The sequence below is a fragment of the Stegodyphus dumicola genome, chromosome 7, assembly GCF_044657685.1.
Source record: "Stegodyphus dumicola isolate Sdum_Otavi_A_Nest chromosome 7, ASM4465768v1".
Classification (NCBI taxonomy): domain Eukaryota; kingdom Metazoa; phylum Arthropoda; class Arachnida; order Araneae; family Eresidae; genus Stegodyphus; species Stegodyphus dumicola.
This window is the reverse complement of record NC_140774.1, coordinates 34,552,614-34,564,783: the sequence shown is the minus strand read 5'-3', so window position 1 is coordinate 34,564,783 and position 12,170 is coordinate 34,552,614. Positions and strand designations below refer to the sequence as shown.

Here is a 12,170-nt window from a genome sequence, read left to right as displayed (position 1 = left end):
ACTCTTTCTTTCAACGCTGGTTACTGGAGTACATGTTGCAACCACTTCACTTTCTTAATAACTCTCGACTTTTCAGTTACATTGGCGACTCTCACCGGGATAACCGTTCTGGATAGGTCGACGAGTGTTGAGGCTACTAATACTCCTTTTGGGATATTACAGTTATTGGGATATTCTATGATGGCGTAGCGGAAATTTCTATTTTCGGCTATGGATCCAGGAAGTAAAATTTCTGTTCTTGCCGGTATTGTAATATAGTCTTGTGCTATGATTTTATGGACAGATTTAACTTCTTCATCATTAACGAGAAATAACGCTATGTCCTCAGCTGTAGAATGCAATTCGTTATTTTTAAAATCCAAGGAAAAATTGTATTTCCTTAGAAAGTCCAATCCGAGTATGCAAGAATCAGTGATCTCTGCTACATATGCCGTGTGGTGGTAAGCGGCACTTCCAAACGTGATGTTAACATTTACTTTTCCGTCGATGTCGATCTTCTCACCGGACACAGTCTGGAGGGTAACGCAGAGCGGCGTCCAGATAAGTTTATTTCCTAGTTGTTGAGCCAAATCTTTTCGGATGATGGTGACGTTGGCTCCTGTATCTATAGTCATATTGCACGGAACTCCATTAATATGTCCTATTATGAAAAGTCCATTACTGCCGCCTCTCACTGCAGAAATCTGAAGCGCTTTAAACGGGGGCTTTTCATTATCTGGCAACCTCCGCCCCGCGAGATGGCCACTAATTAGTTTCCCTGCTGCTTGTTAGAAGCGGTCTTAACATCAGTACCCTGGGGTGTTTTGCAGTTTCGTCGTATGTGTCCTTCAGCACCGCAGTTCCAGCACTTAACGGTCGGTTTCTTCTCACCAATATTCCGTCTCAAGGCGTTCAGTTGTCTAGTTAAATCGTCAAGTCGAGCGGTGACTTGATCCCCTGGCTCCTGGACTTGAGCAGCTCTGACTGGGTGGCGGTCTCGACGAGTGGCTTGCTGGGCTGCCTCAAATTTCATGGCGTACACTAGAGCACTTTTTAAATCTTTTACAACCGCCATTAGTAGAGCTTTCTGTATTTCAGTATCTCGGATGCCGTCGATAAAGTATTGCAAGGACAGGATTCCCCTTGTTTCTGTCGGGCATTCCGAAAAGGCGAGATGGGACAGCCTTTCAACATCCGCGGCGAGCTCCTGAAGTGTTTCGGTAGGCTTCTGTTGACGAGATTTTAATTGGAGCCTGCTGTAGTCTTTTAAACACTTCTCCCCAAAGCGCAACTCCAAGGCGCCGGACAGAGCTTCGAAATCTAACCTTTTGTTTTCGATAAGCGTCTGCAGGATATCCGCTGCGTCTGCTCTCAGAAAAGCGGCAAGATGACAGACCTTAGCTTGGGAATCCCATCCATTCGCATCCGCCACGATAGAAAACTCGGTCTTATACACTTGCCAGGATGTCTTCCCATCATATGTGGATAGCTTCAGAGATGGACGAGCAGGCATCGGTAAGAATTTAAAATCATCACTCTTACTCCCAGCCGTCGCTACGAATTTCTTTAAAGTTTCCAGTTCTTTGGCAACCGCAGAAACCCGGTCATCAATTTGTTGTTCGATTTGTTTCTGAACGTAACAAACTCTTTCTTCTATTTCTTCTTTAACAGAAGAAACATTTTCCTCAATTTGTCCCACTTTATTCTCAACCACATCTATTCTGCCTTCCATAGCATCGAATTTGGTTTCTATTATGCAAGCAATTTCTCTTTTCATTTCGCATTGACTTTCTTCAATCTTGACTTGAACAGCTTTTATTTCTTCTTTAACAGATTCCTTAACAACTTTTATTTCGTCTTTAAAAGTTAATTGACCAGTTTGAATGGCCTTCATTTCTTCCTTAACGGATTCTTGGCTCAATTTCATTTGTTCCTGTGCCGTTTTCATTTCTTCCTTAAGGGATTCCTGGCCCAATTTCATTTCTTCCTGTCCCGCTTCAATCTTTTCCTGTACGGATTTTTGACCAGCATCCATTTTCTTCTTAATATCTTCTTTAAAAGATGATTGGCCAGCTTCCATCTTTTCTTGGAACGCAGCAAAAGCAGTAATGAGCTGTCTCAATTGTTCTTCCATCCCTCTTGTTATTGGCATTCAAACCCCACTCCTGACACCAAAAATTGTTGCGTGCGTACGGGTTCGTTATGAAATGAATGCACAAGTCCGAGGAAAAATGAACAAAAATTTATTATTATCACAACAAAAATGCTTAAATTTTCTCAAATTATCATGCAGTATTACAATATCTCACAGTAGTTATCTTTTAACTACTCAAATATCCAATAGAACGTAATTCAAAACAGCTAAAGAACGCTAATCCGCGAATTCGCTATAATCAACAACAGCAGTTTTCTAAACAACAACAAACTAAGCAACTACTACAAACTGAGATGTTTTCCTCCTTTTATAAGATTTTAAAATCACGCGCTAGAATTTTCCAGTACTTTCTCGAAATCAAAAAGGGACATTTATTTATTTAATGCACGCGCTCTTGTATTTTCAATTTTCCGGCTTAGCTTTCTTTTAATATTCGTCACGCGCTGCACTGCGCGAGAAATAAAATCATTTAATTTATAATTGAACTAACATTAGCTTTTTAAATACCAAATTCGTAACACTGCCCCCTTCCCAAGGACTGCACATCCCGGGCAGTACAATCCCTGGACAGGAAGCTAAACTTACAACTGTGGCATAAACATTACATTACAATATCAAACAACATGAACAATAAATGCAATAACTAACTTAAACAAATCAAATGCTATCAAATACTAAATACAAAACAAATACTAAATACAAATCAAATACTAAATGCAAATCAAATACTAAATACAAATCAAATCAAATACACATTTAAAAACAAAAAGGACCATGGTCTGATACTATTTACAATTATTTACATTACGTACTAAGGCCATAGTAATGAGCTAACCTGTCGTAATGAACGACTTTAGGTTTAGAGTTCGAAGACTTACGAATCCGAACCACGACGTCATTCAGCCTGTTTAGAACTGTGTACGGGCCATCCCAAGGTGACTGTAATTTCGGACAAAGTCCTTTCCGTCGAGTCGGATTCCACAACCACATCTTGTCTCCTTCGTGGAATTGATGTTCAGTAGCTCTTGTGTCGTATCGGGTCTTCATCTTCTCCGTCGCCAAGTTGACTCGCTCTCGTGCAAAGTTGTGCATCACTTCAAACCGGGCCTGGAGATCTTGAATATATTCCTCAGACGATGAAGGAGCATCTGGAGGGCGGCCAAACAATAGATCACAAGGCAGACGAAGGTCACGACCGAATAGCATCTGTGATGGAGAATAGCCGGTAGTCTCGTGGACAGCACTGCGGTAAGCCAGTAAAAACAGCGATAATTTCTTGTCCCAGTCCTGCTGGTTTCTGGAAACCACTAATGAGAGGTTATTAAGGATGGTTCGATTGAACCTCTCTACCATGCCGTCCGACTGGGGATGTAATGGCGTCGTTTGGGTCTTGTCAATGCCGAGTAGTTTGCATAGTTCTTTGATTACTACCGAGGTAAAATTCCTTCCCTGATCGGAATGTAACTGAAGAGGCACTCCGAACCTGGAAATCCAGTGCTGTATCATTACCTCAGCTACTGTGACAGCCTCTTGATCAGGAATAGGATAAGCTTCAGGCCACTTGGTGAAGTAATCAACGACAACGAGTATGTATTTGTTGCCATCAGCAGTTCGTGGCAGAGGTCCCAGGATGTCAAAGGCGATTCGTTCAAAAGGCGCCCCTACGTTGTAACGTTACAGCTTGCCTCGGCTGCGTCTCTTAGGTCCTTTCCGACCTGCACAGGCATCGCAAGATCGGCATTACTTTTGCACGTCATCCTTTGCATTATTCCAGTAAAAGCGCTCACGAACTCTCTGTAAGGTCTTCATTATTCCAAAGTGACCTCCCGTAGGGCTGTTATGTAGTTCTTTAAGGACATCAGGAATGCGGGATCTTGGAAGTATCAGCTGCCATCGGAACGTCTTCCCATCATCCGATTCGAATTTCCGGTATAAGACGCCGTTTCGAATGTGAAGTGAATCCCAGAGTGCCCAATATTGTTTGGTTGTAGGACTACAGATAGAAATGTCCTGCCAGGTAGGTTTTCTGTTTGACGACTCCATTAGATCAATTATGGGTTTAATGTCGCGGTCTTCCAGCTGGTCTTTCCTGACTTCATCATCACTCCACGGTTCTCGATCAGCCGATGATCTACTTCTACTACTAGAACTGCTACAAACTGAGATGTTTTCCTCCTTTTATAAGATTTTAAAATCACGCGCTAGAATTTTCCAGTTCTTTCTCGAAATCAAAAAGGGACATTTATTTATTTAATGCACGCGCTCTTGTATTTTCAATTTTCCGGCTTAGCTTTCTTTTAATATTCGTCACGCGCTGCACTGCGCGAGAAATAAAACCATATTATTTATAATTAAACTAACATTAGCTTTTTAAATACCAAATTCGTAACAGTATTATCAAAGTTAGTTATTTGAATACGGCAAAGCATACTAGGGTTCTGTACCTAAGGCTTGGTTTGGTTTAGATTATTATGCCAAAGCACACAAGGACTATCTGCCTAAGAGAAAGGATGCCTTCGTGGAGGACTTGAACATGTATATGAGCCATATCCCCATATGTAAATACATTTTACACATTGGGGAAAACCACGAAAACGCCCATGCAGCCAACCCGTTGGCATGGATTTGAACCAAGGTCGGAACTACCAGTGTTCAGCAACTTTAGCGTCCGCCGCTGTTGGGCCTCTGTCTAAGGAAAGGGATGCTTCCGTAAAGGATTTCTAAGTGAAATCCATGCAGCCAATCTGCTCGCCTGCTTTCGATCCCGGATCAAAGTAACCAATACTCTGAGGTCTAAACCATTTAAGGGACTATTATATCATCAAAAACACTTGGAATAAGCAAAGCACACGAGGACTATCTTCCTAATTCGAGGGACGCTTTCGTGGGTATCAATTTGAAAGAAAATAGCTCGTACTCACGTTACACATCGGGAAAATGAGGCTTAGGCTGAACTCATCTGGTCAAGAATGCTAAAACAGCAGTTTTATTTGACAGCAAGGAATATCAATATTTACTTTTCTTTTTACCTTTGTATCCGTATCTTGGTATTACTTATCTACGTACCTTCTAATTTTTATTATTTCGCCTATTTTATAATACTATACGTTTAAAAAACTTATCATTAATTTACCCACTTTGCATTTGTTTTGTTATTTTATTTAATTTTTGTGACACAATCATTACGAACTTAATTAACATTAATTTAATTGTCTTATTCAAATTTTTATTTATCTTTTCATATTTAATTTTATTTGATTTAAAAAATTGGAATTATTATTTTATTTAATTTTTCTATTTACCGCTTGTGACGCCCTACCATAGGGTTTCAGTAACTTTATAAGGTATTTCTCCCGCCTTCGTACTGTAGTGGTCAGCACGCTTGGAGCGTGTTCGAGAGGCCCGTGGTTCGAGACCCGGCGAGGGCAGAGCTCATTTTTCACATCTCCTGCTTCGAAATCGCTTAATGTCTTTAGAACTTTAGTTTTAAAAATTAAGCTCTGAGGTGAAAGATAATCCAAATCAAGCAATTTACAGAAATATTATTTGAGTTCTAGCACAACTTGCAAGAATTTTAATTATGAACACGAACTACGAAATACCACCACACACTTTTCCATTCCCAGTAAAATATTCCTTAAATTTCTGGATATATTTAATATTCCATGAAGCGTTAAATTGCAGTTCAAAACAAACAAAGATTTTTAAACAAAGAATCTGTGTTTGAAAAGCTTTATTGAATCGCTGTTTGTTCAAAACAAACAAGGATTCAATAAAACAAAGATTTGTGGTTCGCTAAGCTCTGACGCTTAAGATGTTTCGATACACGAATATCTTGAATTTATGGCAGACCTTAATACTGTAGTAAACTGAAAAAAATACGTTATTTCAATTGCCCGCAATAAAAATTAGCAACAATATCCCTATTTCACTGAACGAAATCCGCATTATCAGATACTCAAAAAACAGAGGATTAAAAGCGAAATCTGACGTCAGTGTCAGATGTTAACAAAACAGCAAGTAATGAATTCATCATGATCCATCCTTTGCCCATTCATCAACCTACTCTGTCAGGGTTCTTCCTTCTTCGCGCCCCCCCCCCCCCACCGAATAACATTTTTTTTACTTTCTTCTGAGCTCACCTAAGCACGTGGGCGTCTTTCAGCTCTAAGCTTTTCACTTTTTTTTTAGGCCACTTTTTCTTCACACTTATTCAAGAAGCTTCAACTAGCGCACCTAAATCCGAGAAGAAACGGAAGAGGGGTGAAAAACAAATGCCACAAGAATAATAGAAGTAGTATTTCAGTAGAAGATGAGAATGGATTTGATGCCAAATTGGGGAAGTTCATTTGAAGACAGTGCTCTTGAGTGGCACTGAGAGAGACGATGGATTTCTTAATTCGAATATTTTAAAGAAACACCTGCTGATATCTGAAGAAACTTCAAGGACATGAGAGGCCTATCTCAGTTTGCACAATATTGCATTTATTCATTGGTTAGATGTTGCTGGGCAGAAACAGATATACGTCTTCAGTGAGGAGCTGTCGGTGTTCATAACAACCTGAACTATATAGTTCACTTTTACCTGCAGAGACCAAACTCTGAATTTAGAGTATCTTATTTATTATACCATATTTTTTCCAATGGCAATGGTGACTGAAGGAATAAGTGTGTGTACTAAAACATCATCGAACGTAGACCTGAACTCCGTGATATCTTGTAGAAATAATTGCAAATAATATACAAAATAAAAGCATCACTAACTTTCTCATAAATATTTTCCAATTTATCTGTTATTGTTTGATGTTTCTTAAACTTATAGATTACTACCAGCACAGCGAAGCATACCCGAAACAAAATAGCAGTAAAAATAATTTTCCCATGCCTAAATTAGTGCTCCTTATAATATCTCATATAGCTGTGGGGTAAAGAAATATAAATGCAAAGCACACAACTAAAACTATGTGGCGCATATTTAAAATCATCGTGAATGTATAGATGGGAAGAGCACCAATTTAAAATTTCAATTTAGGGGAAATTCAGCTTCAAATTAAGATCAGTTTAACAGAACACCTGTATGCATTTTAAGAGAGAATGAAACGGGTTTCAAGGAGTGGGGGAAAATTCTGTAGATTATTCTTATTTGTTTAGGAAAGTCTCAAATGCATGGTTTTTCTGTCATATTGAGATCAAAATAAGATTGAATTTCGCTTAAACCAGTGAGAAAGATTTTACATTTTTATATTGTTACCAATTTTGTGTATACGTAAATAATTTTAGTTAAATTATATGTAGAATTGTAGTATTTTTTGTATAATGTAACATGAAGTGCTTGAAAGAAACTAAGCTCTGCCGAAAAAATATGATTACAGGGGCAAGTCTATAGCATCAAGTAAATGGCAACTAAATTGCCTCATAATTTAGTTGCCAAGTAAATGGCTAAATTGGCGATATACAGCCAGGATGGCTATGGTTTTTGCGATTAATGTTTGTCGCCAAAAGTTGCTAAACTTGGGGACCATGTGGTTACATTTCCAGCTGATCCTTCTATAACTAATTGATATTGTAATTGAATAACTGTATAACTGATCTCTATATGCAACTTTATCCGTCCCTTAGGTGTAACTTTAACCGTATATGCCTTCCAGTAATTTTGAGAAATTGAATGTACTAGAGATTTATCGGCTGCTGGGCGAAAGCTATATAAAGCTGCTTTCACACCAACGCGGTCACGCGTTCGTGCTTAAAGCGTTAACCAATCAGAAGCGAGTTCAGAGGCGGCATTTGCCGGATGGCCGGAGACCGCGTGAGTTGACTTAACTTCAACTTTTTGACGCTTGACGCGTCAGTTTCAGGCATTTCGTTTCAAACGTCCAGTTTATATACCATGGTTTTTAAATGATTGCACTTTCAAAAATTCTTCTTGATGAAAAAAAAAAAGTCAAATAGACTAATCTTAACCCAAATTTCAGATAGTTAATGAAAGAATGCATATGCGAATAGAATAAATAGCTTCATAAATTGTTTAAAGGAAAATTTTCAAGTTTATTAGCAGTAATAAACCTTAATAATCAACCATAAATTATATATGGTTCATAATTTTTACAGAATAATCTAAAGCAACAGATTATTGCGAGAAAATAGTGATGGATTTCGAAATCCCAGATTTTGAATTTTTCTTAAAATATATCTACATCAATTTAAGGTTGCTCATGTTGCCTAGTGGATAAAACGTTGGCTTCTTGAGTTAAAGATTTTGGATTCAAGCGTCACCAGGAGTGGTGTTGTAATGGAGTTGGTATTAAAAAAAATATTTACGGAAAATATCATCACTTGTTTCAGAGTAGCCCAAATGCTTCTTCAGTTTTCTGAAGGTGAAGTGTGAAAACCAAGCCTACCCATAAGAAACCTTAGTGCAGAGGTAACACGCTCGGGGACATAAGAAGTTTGCATTTATTTTTCATTTCATTTCATTCATCGTTCGTATAAAATTTTCGCTCGGCATTGTACATTATCCTCCTTTTGACATTGGGCTGTCACTCACGAGACTAGCAAAGGCGATACTGGCATTATTATAAAGTTGCTGTTTCATCTAATTAAAAAATTTAGTGAGTTTTGAATTTAAAAGGAGTGGTGACGAATAAACCATTTGTTTAAAAAAAATTAAGAAAACTGTTATTTATACAGAAAAGAAGCTCGTTAGTATGTAGCTGATTTTATGGAATACTTCTTTGCATTTTAATGGCTTCATCTTTGTTTTTCTTAACATGCATGACCACTTTTCGACAGTTTTAATCTTGAGGATAATTTTTCATAATTTAAAGAACTTTTACATGAGCACTAGCAAATTTGATAATTGTGGAATTCAATTTTTAACGCAGAAAAAGAAGTATTATATAAAATGCAGTTTATTCAATGAGTTTTAGATAAAAGTGACCTTATAAAATAAACCTTTAGATAGTGGCTGTTCATTAATATATGAATGAGTAATTGAAGTCATTACTGTTACATTTAAAGTAAAAAATATGTACATAAGGCAAAAACTAAAATATTTTTTAAAAAATTGCTATTGTTAATTAATTTAAAAATAACTGGGTTTTTTAAGTCTGATATTTAATTTAGTAATGCTGTAAATCTTACATATATTTAAACAAATTATACTTTTTTATTGCATTATTTAAACCAATTAAGGAAAGTTTATTTAAGGAAGCATTTAAGGGAAGTTCATACATCATGCAAAAAAATTTATGGTATTCTACCCCATGAAAAATTTACTCTCCAAAATAGAATCATGCAATTTGGACTTTTTAATTATCATTAAAAAAATCATAAATAAATTAAATTAGATATATACAGCGTTTGATATATACAACGATCCTTTTCTCGGATATCCTATTCCTATCGTCCAAATGATTCTTTTCTGTGATATTCTGACAAAAATGAGTATTTTGCTTTTGAATAAATAGTTCAATGAGCGCTAGAAATTCATCGAATTGATGAGGTGTCATGCGAAAGTAATTAAAGGAAATTTCGTTTCGTTAATTTTTTTCGTTTCATATCGTTAATTTCTTGAATTAAATTATTTGCATCTCCTTGCTGCAGTCATCTCTCACATATTAATATAAACCACTGAATTCTGCTTCTCTTACACAAAGCAAGACGTAAAATAAATTTTATGTCCAATTAAATCCATTTTAATTAAAATATGTAATCGTAAAAAGTCAAAATACCACACAAAAATTTCACGTTTTTCTCAAAGTTTCCGATATGAAGCGCCATCTAGTGCGAGCATATGACAACTTTTAAAGCGAAAGTTGGCGTGCTGGTGTGAACTGACGTACGCGGAAAGCGTTTTTTTCCGCGTTGACCCTTTTCGCCCCAACGGACCAGTGTAAATGCAGCTTTAGACTGGAGAGAGCATTTGCTCTAAATCGTTAGTTAAGAGCTGAATCGGAGTATTGAGATATCCGTGAGAGCTTTGCCTCTTAGATGCGCTTTGCATTTCCTTCTGTTTAACGTTCTTAGTAGTTTGAAGTGTATCTACTGTCTGTGCTCTGCGTTACTGAGAAAAGCTGTACGAGTGCTTTTGTGGAAAGTTCCGGAACTGTAAAGGGGTTTCTTTTGGTAAAAATAAATTTTATCTAACTCTCAGAGGTTCTGTGTGCATTCAGTCTATTACGATACAATACACACGCAACAATATTTTATTTTATTTTCATTTATTTCTTTAATTTATACTGATATTTTACTACCAGTTTCTTACTCGGAAAATAGCACCTGGGAATTTTAACAAAACACGATCTTGCGAGACATGCGCGCATTTTACATACCGTAAGATTTTGTTTTACAAAAATGCTTTTAAATATACACTAGACAGTTGTTGTTATGCAACACCTGTACAAATCAATAAAATTATAACTAAGACATTTTCATAATATTTTTATAATTGCAGTGCTTATTTTCTTATTATTGTTGATTTCTACAGTTCTCTGTTCTCTTTTAGGCCTGTGCTCCTCGTTATGTACATTTTTCTATTAATTACCAAAGAAGAGAACCAGTCGGTACCTGTTATATCGCCAGAAATTCCCTGGGAAGCTTCGAGGAATATTCCCCTTGCAGAACATGTAAGTCTTTAAAAAACAGCCGCACTTATTTAGTGTTCGTTGTTGATGAATTTATGATGATGAAAGTTAAAAAAAAAGGGGGGGAGAAGAAAAAATAATTTTGAGACATTTAGACGTAACATAAAGGAGTCATGAGTTTTGTTAATGTTTAATGTAAAGTATCTAAGGCTGTTTATTACAATTAATTAACTTAATTATTCGAATTATTGCAAATTAATTAAATTATTTGAACGAACGTTTGAGACGTTAAACATCGATCTGAGAACCTCTCTAATACATGCCGAGTCAAGTTTCATTTTGACATTAATGAGCTGAAAGTATTATAGAAATTGTGAATGAAGTAATTTAAATCAGCTGACACGCGCAAAGTCCTTCAACAATATACTGAAATTCCTTCAACAAGAACTTTTAACTGAAGTATTTCTAAGATTTTAAATTCATATTTACATCGTACCTGAAGAAAAATAACAAGAAGCGCACACGACCAATTCGAATCGTTTGTGATTAGACACTCAGATCAAGGCTCCAAAATGACCGAAATTCGCCGCCTGTTAGCAAGGTGGTATGGGAGGCAGCGGCCCCATAGTCTTGGAGACAGATTTTAATTCGAAAGAAGGTATTGATGTCTGTAAATGTATAGTGTCTTTGCAGCATGGGTGCACTAAATATACTGTCCAGCAGAAAGCGGCCCTCTCCAGAAATTTTATGGCAGGAGAAGAGTGATCAGAGACCTATGGCTCCGTTCTCTGGGGTGATGTGACACTTCCGCATCTGGCAGTTTCGTACATGTGGTATTTGCGCACATCAATCCCCGCAAAAAGATTAAATTTTCTAACAGATATAACCAAATTATGGTCAACAAGTCGCACTCTCCCACAGCTTGTCGGAAACTATCAATCAGCCTTGTGATTTATTGGCATGATATTTTCTTAGATAGTGTCCCTTCCCATTCCGACCGTTGTTCTGAGCATTTCTTTTGTATTATCAGTTTCTTTTAGTTCTTTTTTCATTATTTAAGTAAAACCAATTCTACCCTTACTGAAGCATCTAAAGGAAAACCATGCGAAATCTATAAGCATTGTCGTTATCGGTAGTTTCTTGTTAATGTATATTCTAAAGTGGCAACACGCAGATGCATTTAAAGTAAACTTGAAAGATGCAGAGAGTGGATGACAACGCAAAATGAAGTAGGTTTGTCATCTGCAGAATATATCTGTAAGTCTTCCATGGCCGAAGCAGAAGTTTTCGAATGCCTGTAAACGAGCAAGAGAAGATGTCTCGATACCAAACATTTTTAATAATGAAATCAATGAGCATTTTGACAAAGGTTATGATTTTGTAGTCAATACAACAAAGTTTCAAGTCACCTTTTTATTGAATGAAGAGAAGAAATCAAGGTTTCACGCTAGAAC

The 12,170-nt window shown here is 36.9% G+C and overlaps 1 protein-coding gene across 2 annotated transcripts in view; it reads left to right on the top strand.

Annotated features, from left to right (window-relative positions):
• LOC118200918 (integrin alpha-PS2-like) overlaps window positions 1-12,170 on the top strand; it is a 197,607-nt gene that overhangs the window by 90,883 nt on the left and 94,554 nt on the right. For both annotated transcript variants that reach the window (XM_035372909.2, XM_035372908.2), the window contains one exon: window positions 10,638-10,758. In XM_035372909.2, coding sequence (XP_035228800.1) covers window positions 10,638-10,758 — 121 coding nt within the window. The remainder of the gene's footprint in view (window positions 1-10,637; window positions 10,759-12,170) is intronic.